The sequence below is a fragment of the Zea mays genome, chromosome 6 (genome assembly GCF_902167145.1).
Source record: "Zea mays cultivar B73 chromosome 6, Zm-B73-REFERENCE-NAM-5.0, whole genome shotgun sequence".
In the NCBI taxonomy this organism is placed as follows: domain Eukaryota; kingdom Viridiplantae; phylum Streptophyta; class Magnoliopsida; order Poales; family Poaceae; genus Zea; species Zea mays.
This window is the reverse complement of record NC_050101.1, coordinates 28,140,456-28,166,004: the sequence shown is the minus strand read 5'-3', so window position 1 is coordinate 28,166,004 and position 25,549 is coordinate 28,140,456. Positions and strand designations below refer to the sequence as shown.

Here is a 25,549-nt window from a genome sequence, read left to right as displayed (position 1 = left end):
GATCTCGCACATAACAGGTATATTACAGTAATCACATTTGATACACACACATTGGAGATAGAACGGAAGACTTTTACAAAGTACACTTTACATTCCAGAACTCAAGTTTTACATGGTAGAATGAGATGTATTTATTACAAGTCCTGATAGTACTCGAAGTGCATAACTTATTACAATAATTGGAAGGGTGAAGCCTTTCCATAAGAGATATATAAAAACATTCTAAGCTTCAAGTCCTCCACATGAAGTAACTAACCCAAAGATAAGTGAATAAAACTTCTCCTACAAAAACAACAAGGGATAAAACCCTGAGTACGCAATTACTCAGCAAGACTTACCCGACTAAAGAAAAGACTCTCAAGGGTATGCTGGCTTTTGGGAATCAAGGTAAAGCTCATCAAAGTTCAAGGACTCATTTTGCAGAAAAGCTTACTAGAAGTGGGTCCTTAAGCCAAGTTTTATTTCACAAGTTAGTTTATTACCTGAATCTTCTAGCCTGAATCTAGCATTTTCCTAATCTAGATCATTCACTTGACCTACACTAGGTTGCTTTTGAAATCCAAATTTTGTTTCGCTTGTTATCTACGATGAAGGGCAGCGATCCAGTCTTCATATCCGAGAAGTAACGGCGATCCGAATTGATTAATACCCAGCTGGGGATCTCCAACCACACGACATATGTAGCACTTAACCCTTGCATATGTCAACCATTCCCACGGATCCTCCACTACATGAACTGGTCTGCGCTACCCGGGAGCACATTACCCTACCATCCAGCCTCTTGCCAGGAGGATAACTGCTACTCCCACCATCTCCCACGCCCAGTGCGCGGTTGTCTTTTCACGTATGGAATAGCCGGGTTCAGGCTTACCCATGACGAGGTATGTGGCCAGTTAAAAGGTCCTAGATCATCAGGCCAACAATCGGTACGGTCCTTAATCGACAAAGACGGGCGACCGTTCCTGCTCAACGTCAGGTCCCATTTTAAACTATTTCAAAACTTTGGCGCCTGACAGAGGGGCCATGCCTGGACAATGAATTTATCAACGTCTTGATGCCTTCATTATCCCAAGCCCATTTTCTTTTTGTAAAAACATGTCACAGATCATAAAACATTTTTCTTAGCCTATCAGCATGACTAAGCATCTCTAGTTTTTATAAAATAGGTGACAAGGTGTGGTAATCAACCTTTTAAGGATGGTAATGCATAAAGGGTTTAATCAATCAACTCCTATAACCTAATGCAGCATATAAGCGATAAAAATTTTGTACACACAAGGAAGGTGGCAAATGCACCGGGGCTTGCCTTTGTTGCAGAGACGGAGGTCTAAATCCCTCTATTAAACCCCAGTTAGATGGCTCCCATTACTTGTTGAGCAGGCACTAAAGCAGACTCCTCTTCAGAAACCACTTCTTGAATTTCATCTTCTTCTTCTGGGAATTCTACATGTAAAGATTTGAACATGAATGCTTATGCTGATGCAACTTGAAAAGAAAATACTAAAAAGCATCACAAGACTTACACCTCACACAAATAGTGAACAAAAGCTGGAACTTGAGGACTGGGAGGAACTTTTCTGAACTCAGCACTCAAGGTAGCTGAACATGTAATCAATTATCTCTGAACTTGTATACAACTCAGTGGAGAAAGACTCCCAGGGTGCCAGCACAACATGGACACAAATACATGGCTTACAAGCACCAACACCACGCCAACATTCAAGCCGAGCCAGGACACTGAATCTGGTCGAGCTCACCCAGCCAAATATCCAATTTGTCCCTTTTTGTAGACAGGGAACTAAGGCAGATAAGGCCCCATCTGTGGACAGGCACTAACAGGTGCAGCACTTGATATTTCAGAAGGGAATGAGACCACTATACCCTTTTTCGTCACCCAAGACTTATCTTTATTGGTGCCTAGAAATGTAGGACAGCAGGGAGAGGAGATTTTTTTACAACCCAAATCGGTCCAAACTTGGATACTTTCATCATGGAGTGAGACCTCTAGCACCTTCAAATATGTACTACAATCTTATCTCCATCCCTTCACACAAGTGCAACCAGTAGGGATGAAAAAATCTTCAGTAACCCCACTAAACACTGAATCTGATCTCATCAGTCCTGCTGCTCCATCCCTCTCCTCTTTGTTCAATACCTTTTATCTCACAAACTCGCATGACAAAAGACCCCACTTACTGAACCAAATCTATTCCCTAAGTATTGCTCTTCCACTTTGGTATAACACTCCAAGACTAAAAATACACAGAGCAATAGCTATGATGCACTAAAGTAGAACAAAATCTACTGAAAAGTCCAGTTTCAGCTTAACTAAAACAACAATATAGCAAGTCTGACACAGAATTTTACAATAGGTTTTCCCCCAATTTCTTCATAGTAACAAGCCCAACTATTCACATGAAACTTGTTTGCCTTACCTTGGTATTTCACTTTGTTATAGAACTCCTAACCTAAAAACCCATGATTTGGTCACCAAAAAAACTCCAAACTGAGCACCAACAGTGAAATTCCAGATTTCAGTTAACTGAATCTAGTTCAGAGAAAATAAGTCTGACAGCACACATTTAGGCACCATTACTCCCAGTTTGATGTAGTTTCAATGGCATGACCCCTACCAAGAATTATCCCCCTAACATTGTCTCCAAGTTTGTTATAGAAACTTCAGTCCAAAACCACATGGTTTGATGCCTAAAGGGCTCTAAACTGAGCACCATGTGCTGCAATACAGATTTCAGGAACTGAACAAACTCAATCACAGCTAACTTAACAGCCCAACTTTAGCCAGCTTTTACTCCAAATTTCATATAACATCCATCAAAACTGTCTTAAGGAGATTTACTCACCATCATATGAGCCTCACTATCTTATGCAGAGCACAAAACATGTACAGCTCGGCTAAGGAAACCCTTGAAGTTACCTGGTCACGGCGAGGGTGGCATGCCAGCTCTAGGCAGACCAAGCTTGATGACTGGGGAGAGGCTACACCAACTAGAACACAAGTAGCTCCACACCCTGCAGTGGTCTGTAGGTGGAACTCAAGGCAGGGAGGGCGACCTTCACTGAATTTTGCCTTTTAAGCAGCTAGAATGGACAGATGCCCCTTAAACCTGTTCAACATGCAGCAAGGGTGTATTCCCATGGTGCCAGCAATACATATGGACTCCAATACGTGGCTCTTATGCACCAGTCCAACACAGGCTCATATGGTTTGAAGTTGATATTTTCAACAGGGGCTAGTGGGACCTCTGAACATGGCAAGGAAAACTGAACTTGGTCACTTCTAGCAGCCAAAATATCCACTCTCTTTGCTCAGCAAAACAGATAGGGGAGGGAGCAGATAAGGCCTCCACGGAGGGTATACACTATGGTCCAAGGTTGATATTTCTTACAGCGTGAGACCACTAAATTTGCTGTTGTCCAGCTCATCCCATCGCAGGACCAACAGATAAAGCCTCCCAGCTCACTCGTCCCCAAAACAGTCCACACTTGATTTTCTTTTCAGTAGAGCTGAGGAGAATCTAGATCCTTCACTGTGTACCTCGTCCATAATTCCCTTTACACACACAAGTGAGATCAGCAGGGAGAGGATCTTCTTCAGTTACTCAAACCCAACACTGAATCAGCTTTATCAACCATTTCTGCCCTATTGCACAGCTCTTTGTTTGATCCCCTTTATCTCACAAATTCACTTAGCAACAAACTCATCATCCTTAACTAAATTTAGTCACCAACTACAGCCCTACCAACTTGGTATAGCACCCCAAGGCTGCAACTATAAAGAACACAAGTTATGGGCACCAAACTAGAGCCCAAAAGCACTGAAAAGTGCAGTTTCAGCTTAACTGAAACAACCCAAAACAGTCTGTCAGAGGGAGTTTAGATGCATTCTACTCCACAGTTTGCAAGGCACTAGGTCCATCTCACTTAAGGAAACTTTTACCTTTTTATTTGGTCTCTAATTTCACTATATGATTCTCAGCCCAAATCTTAATAGAATGGTCACACTAGCGCCACAAACTAGGTATCAAGCACTGAAATTTTGGTTTCAGTTGACTGTTCAGTCACAACCACTCTGACAGAGAAGATTGGGAGATACTTTACTCCTAGGTTTATGTAGAACCAAGTCTAACTCTCTTTATGAAACTTGTTCTCTGTACTATGGGCTCCAACTTTGCTATGGAAAATTTAGTCCCAAGCCACTTGGATTGATCACAAATGAGCTCCAAAGTTGAGCCAAACACACAATGTCTGTGTGCATAAATAAGACTAAGTCTGAATTCAGATTTAGCACATTGAATCTTTGAACTACTGTTACTGTCTGTTCCAACTGGTTTTAGTGGCATTACCCTTAATCAAATCTGCACACCGAAGTATGGGCTTCCACTTTGGTACAGCACTCATAGCCCAGAATTACATGGATCATCCCTTAAGGAGTATCCCAAATCTGCTTCAGACTGAAAAATCAGCAGGACTGAATTTTTATCTAAGTCTGATTTTCCAAACTGAACACTGCATCTTTAGGCTCCTTTTTCTACAAGTTCCATATAGATTTAGAGCTTCAATACTTAATAAAAGTTGTTCTCCTATAGTTAATCTACAAGTTTACTATAGCAACCTTTTGCCAAAAGCTCCCAGATTAAAACATACAGGGGTCCAGAAATAGGTAGAGCAAACTGTTTTTAGTTGAACCAAAACTGTATTAAATCTGAAATCTGCAAATTACTCCAAATTTCTCTTCAAAACTTGAAAATCTCAACACATGAAAATTGTTCACTTTTCTAAGCTCCATAACTTTGGTATATGGACTTTTAGCAAAACATAGCTAGATCTTAAAATCCACTTTTGGGCTAGTTTAGAGTTGAAATTGGACTTGACCTGCTTCAAGTGTTTCATCAATTTATTGCATCCTACTAAAAACAAGGTTAACCTTAAGCTCAAACCCAACTTTGGTGTATGTAGCTCATGTCCAAATTTCCATTGGTTTAAAAGTGGTGCACTTAAACTTGATTGCAAACAGGGTTTTTAATCTTCCCTGGCTCCCAACAACATAACACACCATATTTGAGTTGAATTTTTGACCTAGTAAAATGCATTCTAGGGATATCAAGCAAGATGATGCGGATGCGTATGATGTCATGCCAAAGTTTTAGTTCTCGTAACACTAGGGGTGTTACACTACCAGAGATGGTCTGTGATGACATGCCCTCGCTCTCTGCCCTCTGCTTTGCGCGCTTGGTTGGATGCTCACTTGATTCCTACTGACCACGGGGATGGTGATCGACTGATCGTTAACATCACTTGATTCCTCTATTTTTATATTGATTCCTACTGAAGATGGACAATATAAAAACCTAAAATGGACCAATTCTTTCTTTGAGGGCTACAGCCCTACTCTGGTGTAACTTATACTTGTTCTAGCACTTGGCCCTCTGATCTGGTGAATAAGTTATGCAGAAGAAAATTTATGTTTTATTTTATATTTAACTGTACTTTGTTGCAGCTTGTAGGTACTGATCAGAGGGCCAGGTGCTATCCACGAACGATAGTGTAATGTCTAGGAACGATAGCTGATTTGGAAAACCTGCAAAGTCTATTCACAACAGGTACACTGCCTTCCCAATTAAGGAAAAACTGACACTCATATCCTATTGAATTTGCTGGCTATGCATACCTGTTTAGTTCACAATGATGTAACCACTTACTTTATGAAATGTGAATACTTTTATTAAAATAGTTATGATCGGCATATCCTTCCTTAATCGACATATTTTTTTTCTTCTATGTACCTTCTATTCAGGTTACGAATACTGTAAAGATAATTTAGAATTTCTCATACAAATCCTTAACCACCGTAAATATATGGGGAATTTCTAAAATGTGTTTAGATTCATACATGTACAAGTTTGTATTATGTTTTTATGCGTATTTATGAATCTACCTTATCATCGATTTTATATTGTTATCTTACTTATTCCTCTTTAAAACACACACTTGCTGTTTTCAAATTTCAAGTCACTAATTGTTACTATTCTTCCTCAACAAAATACCACTGTAATTAAGTTGCCGATGCAGTGATATATAATGGTCACCTATTATGAAGAAATAGTGAATGGGAGAAGGGTTGAGTTTTGGAGCCGGTGCATGCAAATCATATACCAGGTTTATGCTATAATGTTTTCCTTATGAAGAATTAAATATTTGTGTGTTTGCACAGCGAGGTCATATTTTCATATTGATTTTCTGTACCTGGGACTTTGGAGAGGGGAACACGTTCCAAAACCGGAGCGTTTCATCACTAGCACCAGTAACTATGGTCTGTTGGTATCAGCAGTGAGAACAAATATGCCAGGTATGTGTGTCTGTGAGTGTGCGTGTAACAGAACTCAGAAACAGATCACCAAAACTCACCTAGCCATCAGGGGAAATAGCTAAGTACAATACTCTGTATGTATGCCATGTCAAAGTGGCAAGCTGCAAATACCAAAGGAGACTTGAACTAACACAAGCAAGTATAGCATAATATTTCAGAATAATAATCATTCATCATACATGTATGAATCTTGAACGTTTTTTTTCAATTTTTCTAATTTAGCATTTGCGACCATTTGCCCAGTGAGTGTATAATGTAATTTAATTCAACAAATAATCACTAATATAACATGAAAATTAATAGTTTTTTGTTCGGTTTCTCTGTACACATTACGCCATTGTTGCCCCAGTTCATACTATTTTCTATCTTCTCTTTACCTTCTCACTATCATATCATCCGATTGCAATTAGACAATCAAACCTAATCATTTAATCTATATTGTCTAAAATACATGTTGCAAGCATGGCATGAAGTAGTATCACATTCTATAGAGTTACAGGTTCAATTCATCATTGCTGAGGATATGCATCAGTATTTATGAACTCGACATTAATATATATTTAGCCTTTATTACTGTATCTGAGGTCTGGTCTGTTTCCATGAAGGTCTGAACAAGTGAACATGAATTCGTTGGGTTCCTTAAGTACCCTGTTTTGGTCATTATTTTTTCCTTTTCGATGAAATTGTCGGTACAACAGGCTGTGGCCAACAGTTAAGCATTTGTGTCATCGCGATTTATCAGGTGGAACGTGACAAGGATGGGTGTGGCTGGATTACAACGGGATTGAAGTCGATTGGCAGGAGATGATGCTACTCAGCAATTGTTCCCTTACTGTAACTGCTTACAAAGGTATTGATATGGTGAGATATTGTTACTTTTGAATACCTCACTGTGTTACTTCTGAAAGCCAAGTGAGGAGGAATCTATACCTTATTGTGTTCCCTTTTTTCTTTGTATTTTATTTGGTTTTTGCAAGTTGTGCAATTGTGGTGTCGCATTTTTTTAGTTAACGGAAGAAATCTTGCATCTAATTGTGCATACGTGGACTCTCAATTGTCCTTGATGATCCGGATGGTGTTTCTGTTACTATATTACAACTAAAAAAGTTAAATCAAGTTTACTCCAATTTAATTCTAATCTTTATATTTCCATAGTTATGTGATGTAGTGTCTATCTAACTTTAAGATCTTCTAATATGGTTTATCCTAGACTCTGAACCATGAGATATGTATATGTTTTTCTTAATCGTGTGCAACGTTTCCTTTTGTTTGGCCAATGCTGAGGCCCAACACTGTGTACTATGTTGTGGATCTCGAGGGGATAATATGATTATATGTCGTTGCAACACACAAACATTGCACTATTAAAATATATGAGAGAAATTAAACTCCTCCCGTGTGTCTCATACAAAAAAAATCATCTGTTATAGGTCGTTGCCTCACTGATTAAGTTTTTGTTTCCTTTATTTGCTTGAGTTGATCAGTCTACAGTTTGTCCTTTGCCTAATATTTTGGTTCCACAGTTGTTTTGTGCATCCAAAAGCAGTACATCGATTTTTAGGATTGCTGCATGCATCCTAACATAACCACTGTGAAAAGTAGTCCACTTGTTTATTGGTAACTGGTTTGCTACTTTTGATTACCCTACAAAGGGATAAAATTGATTATGATGATTATAAGTGTATGGGATTGTAGATAATGTTGATAAGAAAAGATGAGGGATACCACATACTTGTTTTTTAGTGTTGGTCTTTTCCTTTTGCATGATCATCTAACTATGTTAGTCGTCTACTGCTCGTGGGAGCCGGCGAGGTGCTTGCTAGACTCGGTGGAAGTGGAGTTTAGTTACGATGCCGATATCAGCCTCGTGTCCGTCGACCTGCTCATGCCGGACTAGGAGTTGTACTGATGGAGGATGGAGATTATGGTGTAGGCCGTGACACGCGTGCGCAGGAGTCGGTGTCGGTGCTTTTCTTTGGACTGATTAATTCTGAGCTGGACGACCATTGACATTTGTGATGTGTACGAGATGTATTGTGGCGTCTCGTTGTATAATTGGTACTGGGAGTATGTTTTGCTATGTCCGTATTTATATATCATGTGTGCTATGAATGTTGTATAATACTAGATAATAAGACCAACTCCAGCAGCTTACCCATATCCATATTCAAACTATACAAACAATACAATCTACAGTGCAAAAGGTGTTTTTGTGACCATATGGGTGAACTATTGTACATTGCACCTATATGATCACTAAAAACACTGTTTTGCATCGTTTTATATTGTAGATTGCATTATTTATAGAGTGTTGTTTGAATATGGGTATGAGTATAGGTAAGCTGGTGGAGATGATCTAAAGGATGATCTCCTTCAATAGGAATCTCTTTTCTAAATAATAAATGTTTTTAATAGGAATCTCTTATTCATTTCGATCTTGTATTATTAACTTTGGAGTTGCCTATTTCGATTAATAGTGACAATGAGCCAAATTTTGGTTGTTCGAAATGGTAGACTTCGATATTTATTATGATTGTTATGTTGATGCTTGATAGCATCACTAAATAATGACATGTGCGTGCACAAGTGCCCTCTGTTGCAACGCACGGGCATATACCTAGTATTGGTCATATGCTTCTTGTTGTATTATGTGGTGATAATACATAATTAGTGTGTGCTTCCGATGATATGAATCAATTGGTATCTATTGTGTTTGTCCTGTAATAGATTTTCATGTGGTTCTGGTGCTTTAAATTGGTATCTTAATGGTGAATAGTGGTAGGTTGATATTCCTGTGGTATATCCATTTAATTGGTTTTTAACTCTGATTCTGTGCATTTGTGTGTTATACGCATCACGGTTTAATTATTGACACAATGTATCCCATGGGTGCTAAGGTGTAGTTATGCTTCGAATTAGCCTAAGTATGTGCAATTTGGCATATAAGGCCAAAGTTAAGATTTTAATGTAAGCACATATTTAGGGGGAACATTCTATAAACTTAGAATTCAAAATTTGTGCTTTAAATCTTATTCTTGTGTAAGCTTTAATTGTGTTGTCATCGATCCCAAAAGGGGGGAGATTGAAAGCTCTCTTGTGGGTTTTGGTGTTTAGATGACAACCCAATTAAAGGACCAACAAGTGTGCTAAGTGTTGAACAGGTGCTTAATGCAAAGCTAACAAGGTTCAACACAAGTGAACGGTGTGATGGTCCAAAGACTGGATTATCTATAGATAATGGACATCACAGGTAAGATGGACAGACTCTATGTGTGTAACTCAGAGACAACCGATCAAGCCAAGGATGGAGGCAAGAAGAGCTTCGAGGTACCGAGTGCACGGGAGAAGGTCAAGGAGACGAGGAACCCAAAGCCAGGGGTGAAGAAGAAGACTTGCAAAGTCAAGGTTGATCGAGTTAAGAAGAGTTATGGTGCATCAAGGATCACTACATAAGGACATGACTTACAACCAATGAGGTAACATCTACAGTTATGTGGTGTAAGTCATAAGGCTCAAGATCAAGCTCGGGAAGTGAACAAGGGGGTTGGAGCTCAGATATGTTAATCTAGATCAAGTCAAGTTGACTTGATGGTTTAGAGTCCAACATCGACCTCAAACATGCCAAATTGGGTAAAACGATGAAAAAGGTTAAGTATGTAAGGTTTGAGTGTTCAACCATTTTGCATACACCTCTTACTGCAAGTTTAGTGCTTTGGTTTGCTCTCTAACTCTTTCTGTGGAGAAAGTGTCATTCTGATCTCTGCTTGAGGAGAAACATAAAAGCTAGGAGAAGAACAAGAAAGAGGTAAGTTTCTAGGACTAAATCAATTGGATTATACTCTAAATGTGTTTGTTTAAGTCTCAGAAAAATACTCCCAAAAGTTGAAGTCAAACGGAGAAAGAATGGAGGAAAAAGCACTTAGTGTGTTGTTGGCTGGTGCACAGGACAGTGAATAGTAACATGTCCGGTGCACAGGACAGTGAATAGTAACATGTCCGGTGCACAGGACAGTGAATAGTTACTTTGTCCATTGTGCAAGGCAGTGTCCTAAGAATAATGGGGCAAAACAACAATGGCAAGCAGAGACAAGATACCCCCTAGATCGAAAAGAATGGCAATTTCACCTAGACAACATCTAGATGCGACCAGCAGAGCTACACGCGTGAGGTGAACCATGTTCTATAAAGATGGCTCAAGAAGCTCCACGTCTTGCTAGGCATGTTCTTAGTCAGGTACAACATCCAGACGCTAGCAACAGAGCTACACGTGTAGCGTGAGGTGAACCATGTTCTATAGAGATGGCTCAAGAAGCTCCACATGTCTTGCTAGGTATGTTCCTAATGAACTCACACCCTGCTTCAGTCGCTTCAATTTTGTTTGATTCTTGTGCATCACATTCTTTAATTGCTTAACAAAATGTTACTAAATATGGGTTACATATTGTTCCATTGAGAAATACTATTAGCATGTTTGATTTGAGGAATAAGTTAGTCCATCATCTTCCCACTCACTTTCTTGTCTGGTTTGTGTAATGGAACGAGTTGATCTATCACTATTTCATTCCTTATAGACTAAAAATTAGTAATAATATGATAAATGAGTTCATTCCACCAAATTTGTGGAATAGACTCATGATACACCACCACCTTATCTAGAATAAATTGATTCTTCAAACCAAACATCCTCTGTTAATTACATCACCTAGGAGAAAAATGGAAACGGGTCTTCTTGACCAATCTTTTATTCTTTTAGAAAAATGCATGCACCATAACGACTCAGGAAGATTTGAAAGAGCATTTGAAAGAGCAGAGAGCAGACCTTGTAGGGAGCCAGGAAACATCTGCATATTATGGGCTGGTTTGGTGACCAGGAATTGAAGAGAATCCATGGAAAATCCCTTGAATAGCAAGAGGATTTCCTCAATAGATCCCCTCCAATTCCCTAGTCGTCAAATCACCTATATGTTTCTTTCTTTGTCTACAACAGATTACTGTTCCAAACCTTATATATGAAGAACTAACAAGGGATAAGACAGACTAGTTGAGCATGATGCACCCAGAGCGAAAACAGCTTCCATACCACTTTAGGCTAGCGCACGACGGTTCGAAGTGCTTGACAAGCATTATGGTTCCAGCTTCAACGAGACAACACGGGACTTCCTGTTCTGCTTGGCTGCCCTCACGAAAACTACGGAGAGGCATGCCGGCGCCCACCATGGCCTGCGGACTTCTTGCTCCCCTTTAAGGCACGCCACTGGATTTCACAATCAGCATTTCAGCATTAATCACACCAAACTTCGTTCAAAGTTCAAGCAGACTTTCAAGGATTACATATAGGGAACAAAAAAGCATGATATATCAAAAATACAAACGAAACAAACTCAAGAAGTCACTTAAGGGTGCTTGGCATTCATGGCAAAGATATCAAATATTGAATAGCAGCATATATTGAACTTACCAAAACCTCGCTAGTCACTATGCTAAACACATTAGAGTAATAGAGTAGTCACATAGTGAAACTATACCAAACAGAAATAACCAAAATAATAGCTGACCTTATTTGCTTACATTCTCTCCTTACTATTCTCAAAGTGCCATCGCGTCAATGTCATCATTATCAATGAGTCCATAACTAGGTAGGCGCACTGCATTTGTTGAAGTGAGTGATACTGAGGCCTAACCGCCTAAAGTTCACAGCTGACCTTCGAGGCTTCGAACAATACCCCACCTGGTCTGACTTGTTCTCATTAAGGTGTTCATATTGTGTCAAACGGACCACTACAGAATTCTTTTTTCTAACTACATCCAATAGTGTTTGTGGCAACTCTTAACATCACCATTTCACATGTATTTTATGTATAATAGTGGTCAAAACTTCAAAGGTTTGATGGCAAGAAGTTAAAACATCTAGTTTAGACCGGATGTAGTGCCACTGCCACATGTTTGGTAATGGAGTCATGATTAACTCAAGTCTCAAATTTCTGCCAGTAACTTGGCAATGACACTTTACATGCACAAAACTTCAGCAAAAGAATTAACTCAGCCAGTCTAGATAACTGAGAAACCGAACAATGAGCTTTTACCACTTCAAACACTAGTACTTTGGCTGCTTTAGCAAATGCCAAAAAAAATAGCATCAGTGAGGAAACGAGAATTTCTTTCTAACGAACTACTTCGCATGTGTGTTATAAAGTCAAGTGGAACCGAAAGAAAAAATGGGTATATATGGAGCACCACAACTATTATAAGGCAGAACATAGAAGAAACATGTTATAGATAGAGTCCTTGATATGGAAGGCTAAATAAGAATGATAATTATACAGACCTTTAATGCGCCTCAACTCTTTGCACAGTGTGATAAAGTCTCCCCATTTCATATGGCACCGCCTAATAAAGCGCAGAATCTGCTCAGTAGTAAACATGGACAAGCTTTCTAGATATTCTCCATTGACACTATTTTCTTGAAATACTTGTTTGTAGCCACCAAGATTTATTTCTTCCAGCCATAATCCAACATCCTGAAAAATAGCTATCATATTAGGTGAATAGTCAAACATCTTGACATGACAGTATAGCAAACAAGCCAGAGAATTTCAAGTTTCAGATCATTCGACTTAAGAAACTGAAAAAGAGCATAACATAGGCCAGTCGGCATAGAAGAAAGGATCAACACAAAGTCATATTTCTAACAGAAAACAACAATGCATTTATGGTACAGCTATTTTGGCATTTCGATATACAAGCAATGAGGGAAATAATAAGTGATACTGTTGGGGCCTAGGCGCACCTGCCGCTCAGAACAGCTAGATCCAACGGGAAATGGGAAAAAGGGTTTGTAGCACTTACACGGGGTGTCAAAGCCACAATGTTTTTATGCCCGCGCTTTGGCACAGACGCACAGTACGGGGGTATTTATAGGTAATCGAGGGACTGCCCGACCCTGTCATGGACATTTAGACCCTCAATTACCTAGTTTATCCCCCGAATATTCCCCCGAGGGGAGGTTACAGTGAGTCATTACGGCACCCTTTATTACAGATACGGCCCAACCCACACTGCCCACGCAGTATCCGGACACGGGGCCCTGCTACATGGACAGAATTGCACACGGGCCCCTCCCTGCTCTGAGGGGGACGAGGCCTTATGGTCTTCGCGGGGCCTTCGTCTTGGCTTGCCGTAGCGAAGGGGGCCGAACAGGTAGATGTCGTCGAGCGAAGGGTGGCGTGTTCGCCTTCGCCCCAACAGATACATTTCGCAATGACCAAAAAATTCAAAGATCAAGCCAGTTACAAGTGATTTAGTGTGTGTATCTAAAGAAGTAAATAATAATACAACTATTGTTGTGGCAAGAAATGAGAGAACGAAACAACACATATATTGTAGCAATACAATCCCTAACAATCAGCTCAACCATGGTTTACTCTAACCTGGACCCCAGTCCATGGGCAGCCTAATATAACACAGCTCAAGCACCACCTGAACTTGTAGGCCCAACCTAGCTTTAGCCAACAAAGACCAATCACACAGCCCAAACCACTTTCTGTTTGAGGATGGCTCAGAAAATGTCTAAGAATACCTCAAGGCCAATACAAGTATTAACTGGTCAATCAAAGTACCAAACTAATGCTGTTAATTTAATAATCTGACATGACATAGCAATGAAGCCCAATTTGGACTTAAGTTTGGACAAACAATATATGTGATAGATAAAGAATTGAGTAGAACAAAATATATTAATATATTTGAGAAGTGGAGCTACCTGCTGCAGAATATTAATCTTACTAAAGTTTTATTGTCTGACACATCATCAATAAAATAAAACAAAACAAAAATTGAATGACTAAGCAATAATAATCTGTCCATTCAAGTAACACCAAACATTCCAGGTTAGACTAAGATTTGGACTTATGAAGCTAGAGCAGGTTGGGCTTGTGTTGAGCTTGGGTGTCATGTGCGGGCGCACATATAGGCGCCGTCGTGACGCACGCCGCGCTGCAGAGCGCGCTGAACGCGCACAGGAGGAGGCCACAACCAGTGGATAGATTTAGAAATAAAGATAAGGCTAGAGAATAAGATTGAGATGAGAGAATTGTGGAGAGTTAGTTGACAGCAGATAAGTCCAAGAAAATAGGAGTTAGTTGAGAGTTTATAGGAGAAGTTGGTTAGCCATAGGGCTATTTATAAGCCACATGGCAGCAGGGAATAAAGCAAGCAAGATTATTATTTCCTAATCTCTCTCTCTAAACAAGCCGACGGTTGAGGGGAAAAACCTCACCGGCGACGACGGACCGTGGCTACGAACTCCGTAGTCAGGGGCCAGCTACCCTAGGTCGGGAGGTCCTTGACAACCTGGTATCGCGATCCAGTCGTTCCTCGACTTCTTCTTCCACCCAGCCGCAATCCCAGCCAAGCCCACCAACCTTGCCGCCTTACGCCGACACCACCTCTACCATGGCCGAGCCAACCACCTCTGATTTGGCCAAGATAATCGAGACCCTGACATCAACGGTCGCCGCCCTCCAATCCTCTGTCGCCGAGCTCCAGAGGGGAAAGACCTCGTCGGGCGGCCATGGGACCAATGATGGGCAGCACCACAATGATCGACCGTCGCGCTTTCAAAAGATGGATTTCCCCCGCTATGATGGGAAATCTGATCCACTGATTTTCACCAGTCGGTGCGAATCGTATTTCCATCAGCAGCGCATCATGGAGGAGGAGAAGGTATGGATGGCCTCCTACAACCTTGAGGAGGGCGCACAGATGTGGTACCTTATGGTCCAGGAGGACGAGGGCACGCCATCCTGGCGTCGCTTCACGGAGCTGCTGCACCTTCGGTACGGGCCGCCCCTGCGTTCCGCGCCGTTGGCCGAACTAGCGGAGTGTAGGCGCACCGGTACGGTTGCCGAGTACCAGGACCGGTTCCAGGCCCTGCTTCCTCGCGCGGGACCACTCCAGGAGGCGCAGCGGGTACAGCTCTTCGTCGGCGGACTCTAGCCGCCACTCAGCATCGACGTCAGGATCCAGAATCCTCAGACGTTGGCCGTCGCCATGAGTCTGGCGCGCCAATTCGAGTTGCGCGAGCAATTCGTCGCCCCGGCCGCGCGCGCTCCTGGGCGTCCTCTACTGCCGGCCCCTGCTGCCCGGCTGGCCCTACCCGCGCCGCCAGGAGCCAAACCGGCTGCGCCGGGGACCATTACCGTCGAAGGCCGCACCATCAAGCGCCTCTCGCAGGCAGAACAAGAAGAGCGCCGCCGCCTTGGCCTCTGCTACAATTGTGACGACAAATTCACATGGGGCCACAATCGCATCTGTAAGCGGCTGTTCTTACTGGAGGGCCTTGAGGAGGAGGAAGATGAGGCTGTCGAGGATGCCGGGACTGAGGAGACCCCGGTATTCTCCCTCCAAGCTCTTGCGGGCGTGGCGCTCACTGACACGATGCAGCTGCAGGTCACGCTGGGGGCCACCTCCCTCGTCGCCATGCTAGATTCGGGCAGCACCCACAACTTCATATCGGAAGCCGCGGCTGCACGCACGAGCCTGCCCCTCGAACACCGGCCACGCCTCACGGCCATGGTCGCGAATGGGGAGCGCGTCGCGTGTGTGGGCGTCATCCGCAACGCACCACTGGACATCGGCGGCCACTGCTTCCCTGCTAACCTATACGTCATGCCTTTGGCGGGCTACGACGTGGTCCTGGGCACCCGATGGCTGGCAGCGCTGGGACCGATCATGTGGGATTTCAGCAACCACGCGATCTCCTTCACCTTCCAGGGCAGGGCGTTCTGCTGGCAGGGGCTCGCGGCCTGCCGACCGGCTGCTGTCAGCACAACCACCGCCACCAGTACGCTCCTCGACGAGCTCTTGGCGGACTTCGACGACGTTTTCAGCGAGCCTCGCGGCCTACCTCCCCCACGCAGTCGGGACCACAGCATCACCCTGGTGCCGGGGGCACCGCCAGTGGCAGTACGCCCGTATCGCTACCCCGCCCTGCACAAGGACGAACTGGAGCGTCAGTGCACAACTATGCTGGACCAGGGGCTCATTCGGCGCAGCAGCTCCGCGTTTTCGTCCCCGGTGCTCTTGGTCAAGAAACCGGATGGCTCGTGGCGGTTCTGCGTCGACTACCGCGCGCTGAACGCCATAACCATCAAGGATGCGTTCCCCATCCCGGTCGTCGACGAGCTGCTGGACGAGCTCCATGGCGCCAGCTTCTTCACCAAGCTCGACCTCCGATCCGGATACCACCAAGTCCGCATGAGGCCGGCCGACATCGACAAGACAGCATTCCGGACGCATGACGCCTTCTTCGAATTTTTGGTCATGTCGTTCGGACTCTGCAACGCGCCAGCCACCTTCCAAGCTCTCATGAACGACGTGCTGCGCGCTTACCTCCGCCGGTTTGTGCTTGTCTTCTTTGACGACATTCTGATCTACAGCTCATCCTGGGCGGACCACCTGCGCCACCTCCGCGTCGTCCTCTCGGTGCTCCGACAGCACCGTCTCTTCGTTAAGCGTTCCAAGTGCGCTTTTGGCGTGGACACCGTCGCCTACCTCGGCCACACCATCTCGGCGTCGGGCGTGGCCATGGATCCGACCAAGGTGCAGGCCATCCGTGATTGGCCGCAACCGCGCTCGGCCAGGGCGGTGCGTGGATTCCTCGGGCTCACAGGCTACTACAGGAAATTCGTCCACAACTACGGCATCATCGCAGCCCCCCTCACCGCTCTCCTGAAAAAGGAGGGGTTCCGATGGAACGACGACGCAGCGAGGGCCTTCAGTACTCTCAAGGAGGCCGTGACATCCGCACCCGTACTGTCGCTCCCTGACTTCACCAAGCAGTTCGTCGTAGAGTGCGACGCTTCGACGTACGGCTTCGGCGCGGTGCTCGTCCAGGAGGGCCACCCCATTGCTTTCTTCAGTCGGCCGGTGGCTCCACGTCACCGCTCCCTCGCAGCTTATGAGCGGGAGCTCATCGGCCTGGTACAGGTCGTTCGCCACTGGCGGCCATACCTTTGGGGGCGGCGTTTCACCATCAAGACGGACCACTATAGTCTCAAGTACTTGCTCGACCAGCGCCTCGCCACGATTCCGCAGCACCATTGGGTCGGCAAGTTGCTGGGGTTCGACTTCTCCGTCGAGTACCGGTCAGGCTCCACGAACACGGTGGCCGACGCCCTCTCCCGCCGTGACACTGAGGAGGGCGCCGTGTTGGCCATTTCTGCGTCGCGCTTTGACTTCATCGGCCGCCTCCGTCACGCCCAGGCTACCGATCCGGCACTAGTGGCCATCCACGACGAGGTGCGCCGAGGCACCCGCACCGCGCCCTGGTCGGTCGTCGACGACATGGTCGCCTACGAGAGGCGCCTATACATTCCCCCCGCCTCTCCACTACTACAAGAAATTTTGGAGGCCGTCCATGGCGACGGGCATGAGGGCGTCCACCGTACACTGCACCGGCTCCGCCGTGATTTCCATTTCCCCAACATGCGACGTTTGGTGCAGGAATTTGTGCGGGCGTGCTCCACTTGTCAGCGGTACAAGTCCGAGCATCTCCATCCAGCAGGGTTGCTCTTGCCTCTACCCGTGCCCTCGGCGGTCTGGGCCGACATCGCGCTGGACTTTGTGGAGGCGCTACCCCGCGTGAATGGGAAGACGGTGATCCTGTCCGTGGTTGACCGCTTCAGCAAGTACTGCCACTTCATTCCACTCGCGCACCCGTACACGGCAGAGACGGTGGCACAGGCATTCTTCACCGACATTGTGCGCCTCCACGGCGTTCCGCAGTCCATCGTCTCCGACCGCGACCCCGTGTTCACCTCGACGTTCTGGCAGGAGCTCATGAGGCTTATGGGTACTAAGCTTCACATGACGTCCGCTTTTCATCCCCAGTCGGACGGCCAGACGGAAGCCGCTAACCGAGTCATAGTGATGTACCTGCGCTGCTTCACTGGAGATCGCCCCCGCCAATGGCTGCGTTGGTTGCCGTGGGCTGAGTACACCTACAACACCGCATACCAGACTTCGCTTCGGGACACACCGTTTCGGGTGGTGTATGGCCGAGAGCCACCTTCCATCCGCTCTTATGAGCCGGGGGAGACGAGGGTGGCAGCCGTCGCCCGGGACATGGAGGCTCGTGAGGCCTTTCTGGAGGAGGTCCGGTACCGCCTAGAGCAGGCCCAGGCGACCCAGAAGCTTTACTACGATCGGCACCACCGTCAAGTCTCCTACCAGCCAGGGGATTGGGCCCTCCTTCGTCTTCGGCAGCGGGCAGCTTCTTCAATGCCCAGGACCACCACGGGCAAGTTCAAGCCTCGCTTTGTGGGGCCCTACCGCGTCGTCGAGCTCATCAACGACATCGCCGTTCGCCTGGCCTTGCCGCCAGGGGCGCGCCTCCATGATGTGTTCCACGTGGGTGTCCTCAAGAAGTTTGTCGGCGTTCCACCAGCGTCCCCGCCTGCCTTACCAATCATCCACAACGGCGCCGTGGTCCCTGAGCCGCTGCAGGTTACTCAGGCACGCTTGGCGCGAGGCGTGCGTCAAGTTCTCGTCCACTGGAGGGGCGAACCGGCCGAGTCTGCTTCCTGGGAAGACCTCGACGAATTCCGCAGCAAGTACCCAGACTTTCAGCTCGAGGACGAGCTGGGTCTCGAGGGGGGAGAGATGTCATGTGCGGGCGCACATATAGGCGTCGTCGTGACGCACGCCGCGCTGCAGAGCGCGCTGAACGCGCACAGGAGGAGGCCACAACCAGTGGATAGATTCAGAAATAAAGATAAGGCTAGAGAATAAGATTGAGATGAGAGAATTGTGGAGAGTTAGTTGACAGCAGATAAGTCCAAGAAAATAGGAGTTAGTTGAGAGTTTATAGGAGAAGTTGGTTAGCCATAGGGCTATTTATAAGCCACATGGCAGCAGGGAATAAAGCAAGCAAGATTATTATTTCCTAATCTCTCTCTAAACAAGCCGACGGTTGAGGGGAAAAACCTCACCGGCGACGACGGACCGTGGCTACGAACTCCGTAGTCAGGGGCCAGCTACCCTAGGTCGGGAGGTCCTTGACATTGGGCTTGTTGGTCTTGGGTCATTCTTTGGCCAGGGTGGTCCTTGAATGGGCCAAGATCTACAATGCCTACGGTTGGGTAGGATACAACAACAACAAAGCATTTTATCCCAAACAAGTTGGGGTAGGCTAGAGTTAAAAACCGAATAGAATCCAAAGTCAAGGTTCGGACACATGAATAACTATTTTTAATGCGCTCCTATTCGAGGCTAAATCTTTGGGTATATCCCATATTTTCAAATCTCCTTTTACTGTTTCTTCCCATGTCAACTTCGATCTTCCTCTTACTCTCTTCTCATTGCTATCGCATCTTAGAATCCCACCACGCACTAGCATCTCTGGTCTCCGTTAGACATGTCCAAACCATATGTTAGACAAACTTTTCTTCAATTGGTACTACCCTAGTCTATCACGTAAATCATCATTCTAGACTCGATCCCTTCTTATATGGCCACAAATCCAACGCAACATCCGTATTTCCGCAACACTTATCTGCTGAACATGTCGTCTTTTGTAGGATAATATTATGCACCATACAACACAACAAGTCTAATCGTCATCATATAAAATTTGCCTTTTAGCTTTTGTGGTACCCTCTTATCACATAGAACGCCAGATGCTTGATGGCACTTCATCCACTCTGTTGCTTTGATTCTATGGCTAACATCTTCATCAATATCTCTGTCGCTTTGTAGCATTGATCCTAAATATCTAAAGGTGTCCTTTCTAGGAACTACTTGGCCTTTCAAACTAACATCTTCCTAATGTGTAGTGTCGAATTCACATCTCATATATTTTGTTTTAATTCTACTAAGTCTAAAACCTTTAAATTCTAGAATCTCCCAACACAACTCTAGTTTCATATTTACTCATGCCCGACTTTCATCAACTAGCACTACATCGTCTGCAAAAACATACACTGAGGGATATTCCCCTGTATGTCCCTTGTTATCTTATCCATCACCAATGCAAAAAGGTAAGGGCTAAAAGTTGATCTTTGATCTAGTCGTATTCTAATCAGAAAGTCATGTGTCCCCATCAATTGTTCGGACCATAGTCACAAAGTTCCCTGATCGATAGGGTCAAGGAACGTAGTCACAAAGTCATGTGTCCCCATCACTTGTGAGAGTTTGTTACATGGTGGGAACAAAAATGACCCTGCGTACCTGGGTCGGGGACGACGTTTCCGTGTCGAGGGTCGCTGCCACTGTACCCGTTTCTTGTGACTATGGTTCAAACATTAGTCACAACATTGTTGTACATGCCCTTAAATACTCCATTGGAACTTTATGTTTGTCCAAAGCAAAGTAACAAAGTTCCCAGATCGACAGTGTTAAGGAACAGAAATGTGGTATGTGGTACGCCACTAAACAAGGATTTTAACATTGTGGGGACAATATTGTTCCCATGTTCCCAAAACGGAATGAACATTCCCGGAATGAGGAAAGCGGTAAAGTTCCTTGTTCCTGGTTACTAGGGTCCAAAGCCCATCACATAACATTTCTTGATGTTTTGTCATAAGCATTCTCCAAGTCAATAAAAACCATGTGTAGATCCTTCTTTTGTTCTTTATATTGTTCCATCACTCGTCTTATTAAGAAAATGGCTTCCATGCTTGACCTTCCAAGCATGAAACTGAATTGGTTCAAAGAGATCTTCGTTATTCCTCTTAGACGATGTTCGATAACTCTCTCCCATGGCTTCATAGTATGTCTCACCAACTTAATTCCCTGAAAATTAGTACAACTTTGAATATCTCCCTCATTCTTGATATCGGTACCAATACACTTCACTCGCTAGGCATCTTGTTCTACCGAAAGATACGGTTGAACAACTTTTTATTTTTTAGCCATACTATAGCTATGTCCCCGAGGCATCTCCAAGCCTTAATTGGGATACCATCAGAGCCCATCACATAATCCTCTTTCATCCTTTTCAATGCCTCACTAACCTCAGATTATTGGATCCTATAAACAAAGATTCTATTGGTGTCATCAAAAGAATCATCCAACTAAAATGTTGTGTCCCCATTCTCCCCATTGACCAATTTATCAAAATAATCTTGCCATCTATGTCTGGTCTCATCCTCCTTCACCAAAAGATGTTTGAACCTTAATGCACTTAACTTGGTTGAAGCCCCTTGTCTTCCTCTCATGAACCCTAGTCATCCTATATATGTCCTTCTCTCTTTCCTTCGTACTCAAACGTTGGTAAATGTCCTCATACACCCTATCATTTGCCACACTTACAACTCGCTTTGCAATGTTCTTTGCTACCTTGTACTTCTCCATGTTGTCCACACTCCTGTCATGGTACAGACGTCTGTAGCATTCTTTCTTCTCCTTACTAGCCATTTGGACTTCCTCATTCCACCATCAAGTATCTTTAGCTTCACCTTCACTCCTTTCAATTACTCCACCCACCTTTGAGGTCACCTTCTAAATGCAGTTGTCATCTTCTCCCACATGTTGTTTGTGTCATCTTCTTCCTTCCAAGTGCCTTCTTTGATGGTCCTTTGATGTGGGACAATATTTCAGGAGGCCTTAAACTGAGTTTGGCTGTAAGGTTGAACATAAGAACATTCACAATCTAAGTCAAAAACTCAAAATTTCCCATTTATAATTCTATGGATGAAACAGTTTTTTAATTCAGAATAAGGATAAGCACCCCATTGGCTTATAAGATTCAATTAAGGATATATAGTATGGTCACTGTTTGCCCCCTAAACGAAGGCCAATCATGCCGTTTAGGCCCTAAACAGTTGGACTGTTTGAACCTGTTTAAACAATCTAAAATGGTCCAAGTAGCATAAACAGATAGAGTTAGACATGATTAAATGGACAAAGACTATCTCCAACCAAATCCTCTATATCCCTCATTTACAGAGTCATCTAAAAGATTCTCTCCTCTATATCTCATTCCTCTCCAACAACATCCTTTATACGTTAAATACCCATATTAGGCCCCCTTTGGAACAAAGGGAAATTTCCTGAATCTTGCGTTTTTCTTGTGTTTTTGAAATAATTCCTGTAAAATTCTTATATCATTCATGTGAAATTCCTGCGTTCCAAAGGAGCCCTTAAAGACATATTTCGCTCTAGATTTTTGTACGTGTGTTTTTGTCATACTCTCAAATATCTTATACATATTTTTGTTTTGTTTAATCTATAGAATAAAATGGATAGAAGAGAGTCTCTATATAGAGAGGATGTAGGAGCATTCTCTATATTTAGAGAACGCTTTAGAGGACACTGTTGGAGCGTGTAGAGGACGGGATCTTCTCTAAATATAGGGTAGAGGACCCTTTAGGGTGTCATGTTGGAGACAGTCTAAATGGCTATTTAATTCACTGTTTAGTCACAGAAGGATTACAACTACCACATTGGTACTCAACTAACCAATGCTGTAAATATATAAGGTGGAGTGGGATTTAGTTTTTTTAAGTGGTACTATACAAAACCGTTTAGACCATTTAACTCCATTCAAACACAAACTAATTGGCATAAACGGTAAACTACGGTTCACCGACAATTTACTGTTTAGCATTTAGGGTAACTCAGAGTATGATGGCCTCTCTAATGTGCAAGTTCCAAAGCCATCGAATGAAAGAATCCAGGGACCACAAAAGATGAAAAAATGATCTAATGAATAACATGTAGAAAAAGACACAGAACAACTGAATCCTCAATATCCAGTGGTCACTAGAACTGATAGTAGTACATTAAAACGGAAGGAGCACCAGCATATAAAATATCAAGTTCCAAAGACCCTTTTTAAGAAATCACATTACTGATTTCCCAAATTTCTAACAGCAGCTTAAAAGGTAGGCGTAAACCAACAATATCACCAAATCCACTTCAAAATGGTTGACACTCGATTGGGTGAAACATTTAGAACTATGTTACAATACAGTAGGTTCCTTCCCCATGGGGCCTGACAACAAGCCAATGATGGACGGAAGGAGAACACTGCCTCACGGATTTCCCAATCTCCTAGCTAATCTCCCAAACTAAAGCCTACTTAGCAGCAATGCACAAGATAAAGAGCACTACTTCCCGCAACAATAACATTTTTTCCAGAAGCAAAGCAGAAGGGGGGGGGGGGGGGGGGGGGGGGGGGGGGCACACATGAGAGAACCTCGACAGTCCATATGAAGAAATCGAGCGGTTCCGGCGATCGCGCCCGGCCCATCTCCCTCCTCCCAGGAGTGGACTTCGCTTGGGTCATGAGGGTTCAGCGAAACCAAACCCAAAATTTGTAGAGCGCAAACCGCACCCGCGACCCAATAAGGCGCCACGAAGTGCTACAATCAGTGTCAACCAGTGTCGATCTCACAAGCTGGAGAAGGAGACCCTAATCGAGTAGTGAACGGACAGATCGGGTTAGTACCACACATACCCAGAGATAACACCGAATGGACAGGGAGAAGAATTTGGGTTTGATTGGACGGAATCCATCCAAGAAAGTGAGCGATGGTTGCTTACCGACCCAAGCTGGGACCAGTCCTCGCCCTAACGGATCTCTGCCACCATTGGACTCAGAGGTGGGCGCGTCGGGTGGGGGGATCCGGCGACGAGAGCGGGAGGAATCGACACGCTAGCCGTGCTGTGGTCGGCGGCGACGCGTCGAGAGCTAAAAGCCTGGTGCGGCGGTGGTGCCCGTGGGCTGGACGCGCGTGGGACCAGCGGCTGGGGAAGGGCAGGGGCCGGTGGCACTGGCAGCGCAATTGCGCAAACGCGAGCCTCTCCGAGGCGCGTGTCCGAGAAGCAGCTGCGTTGGTGGCTTTTTTTTTTCGCGCGCGTGTTGTCCACTCTATATCAATTCCATGCCAGGACAATAGGGCATGTATGTTGCGACGGCTTACAATAATACTCACGTAAATTATCCATAAAAAAATTTAAGATTTTTTATTGATTATCTTCGCTCTTTGTATAATATTTTTTTGATTTGACTAATTGATGTTATTGTTTACTCCATGCAATATATCTTGGTACAATACGACTAATGAAGTGAGCGATTAGAAAGAGTTCACAATGACTGATGAATGAACAGAGATTATAAAATAACATAATTCCATCATACAGGGACCAAATAAGACAAAATTTGTAAGCTCAAGTTTTTAAAATAAGTCTCATGAAGTCAAACTTACAAAAAAGATAGATCAAAATATGGAGTGATTGCTAAAGTCAGGCATCAATAAAAACCGGATACGCTCCATATAAATTATGCTACTTCGTAGCAATTACTAACGTTTAAAACCAATAAATAACCTTTTATTTTGTTGTTAGTGTGACAAATCATTGTTGCTCCCTCCAATTCAGCAACCTCAAACACCATGTAGTCCATTGCGCCAATATGGTCTCAGAAACGACCTAATGTTTGCAAGAGCCAAGAACGTCGTGTCGTGCTTGGACTGTAGCCTCAGCCCGTAGTGCTGGCCCGACCCTACACGATTGTTTTTTATTTTACAAAAAAAAGTATATATCTATATACAATTTATATTCAATATTAAAAATATCTTAGCATGATGTTCTACTGGTTAGACAGCTTCACCCAGTGTCTCCCGTCCTTCTTCCATCAGGACATGGGTTCGAACCCCACCTCCTGCACCATTTTTTAACATTTTACGTTGATTTAATTAAATGGATCGACGGGCTAATGGGTTGGCTCGACACAGTTAGCAGGCCGGCATGACGTGTCTGGGCCATAGTTCTGGCCCACGTGCGTCTAGCCCGTGTCGGACGCCGTTTGGCCATCTATATATATAGACGTGCAGCGGATTAATTTGAAATAGTTGTGAGGGGTTATTTATAAAAGATGACGCATGAAGACCGTTGAAACTAGTGCTTTAAGTATAGTATAGATTTTGAGTTGTGTTTTCGACTGTATCTACACGTTTAAATATAAAAAATTCAAAATGTGTATATTGACGAAGACACTATGTCTTAATTCTATGCTCGAGAAGAACAAATGAACATAATGACAAAAGTTCATGCAACGTAAAGATCAAGCTAAAGTACAGCACAGTACCTGGAGGTTGGAAAAGAACGGAGGGATCCCCAAATCAGGAGAAATCAGCTGATAACCAGGTGCAAGACCAC

General features: G+C 44.2%; 1 protein-coding gene across 5 annotated transcripts; it reads right to left on the bottom strand.

Moving 5' to 3' along the window:
• LOC100275340 (Sterile alpha motif (SAM) domain-containing protein) lies at positions 1-24,267 on the bottom strand. Of its 5 annotated transcripts, XR_002748523.1 has the most exons (6): positions 23,933-24,267; positions 23,586-23,801; positions 12,714-12,906; positions 11,469-11,642; positions 6,427-6,489; positions 6,143-6,333 (listed from the first exon to the last, which is right to left on the bottom strand). XR_002748523.1 is itself a non-coding variant. In XM_008649404.2 (5 exons), the coding sequence occupies exons 2-4, from the start codon at positions 23,673-23,675 to the stop codon at positions 11,512-11,514; spliced, it is 414 nt and encodes a 137-aa protein (XP_008647626.1). In that variant the 5' UTR covers positions 23,676-23,801; positions 23,933-24,267; the 3' UTR covers positions 1-282; positions 11,469-11,511. The 5 variants fall into 5 exon arrangements, 4 of the variants coding, with proteins under 4 accessions (XP_008647626.1, XP_008647625.1, XP_020394456.1 ...); XM_008649404.2 differs by lacking the exons at positions 6,143-6,333; positions 6,427-6,489 and adding an exon at positions 1-282; XM_008649403.3 differs by lacking the exons at positions 6,143-6,333; positions 6,427-6,489 and adding an exon at positions 1,425-1,443.
• Between the last annotated feature and the right edge of the window lie 1,282 nt (positions 24,268-25,549).

Coding starts and splice junctions, on each gene's coding strand:
- LOC100275340 (XM_008649404.2), bottom strand. CDS start 23,675: ATGACCCAAGCGAAGTCCACTCCTGGGAGGAGGGAGATGGGCCGGGCG. Junction 12,907..23,585: donor TCTTCATATGGACTGTCGAG/GTTCTCTCATGT, acceptor GCTATTTTTCAG/GATGTTGGATTATGGCTGGA. Junction 11,643..12,713: donor AGAGTTGAGGCGCATTAAAG/GTCTGTATAATT, acceptor TGTGAAATCCAG/TGGCGTGCCTTAAAGGGGAG.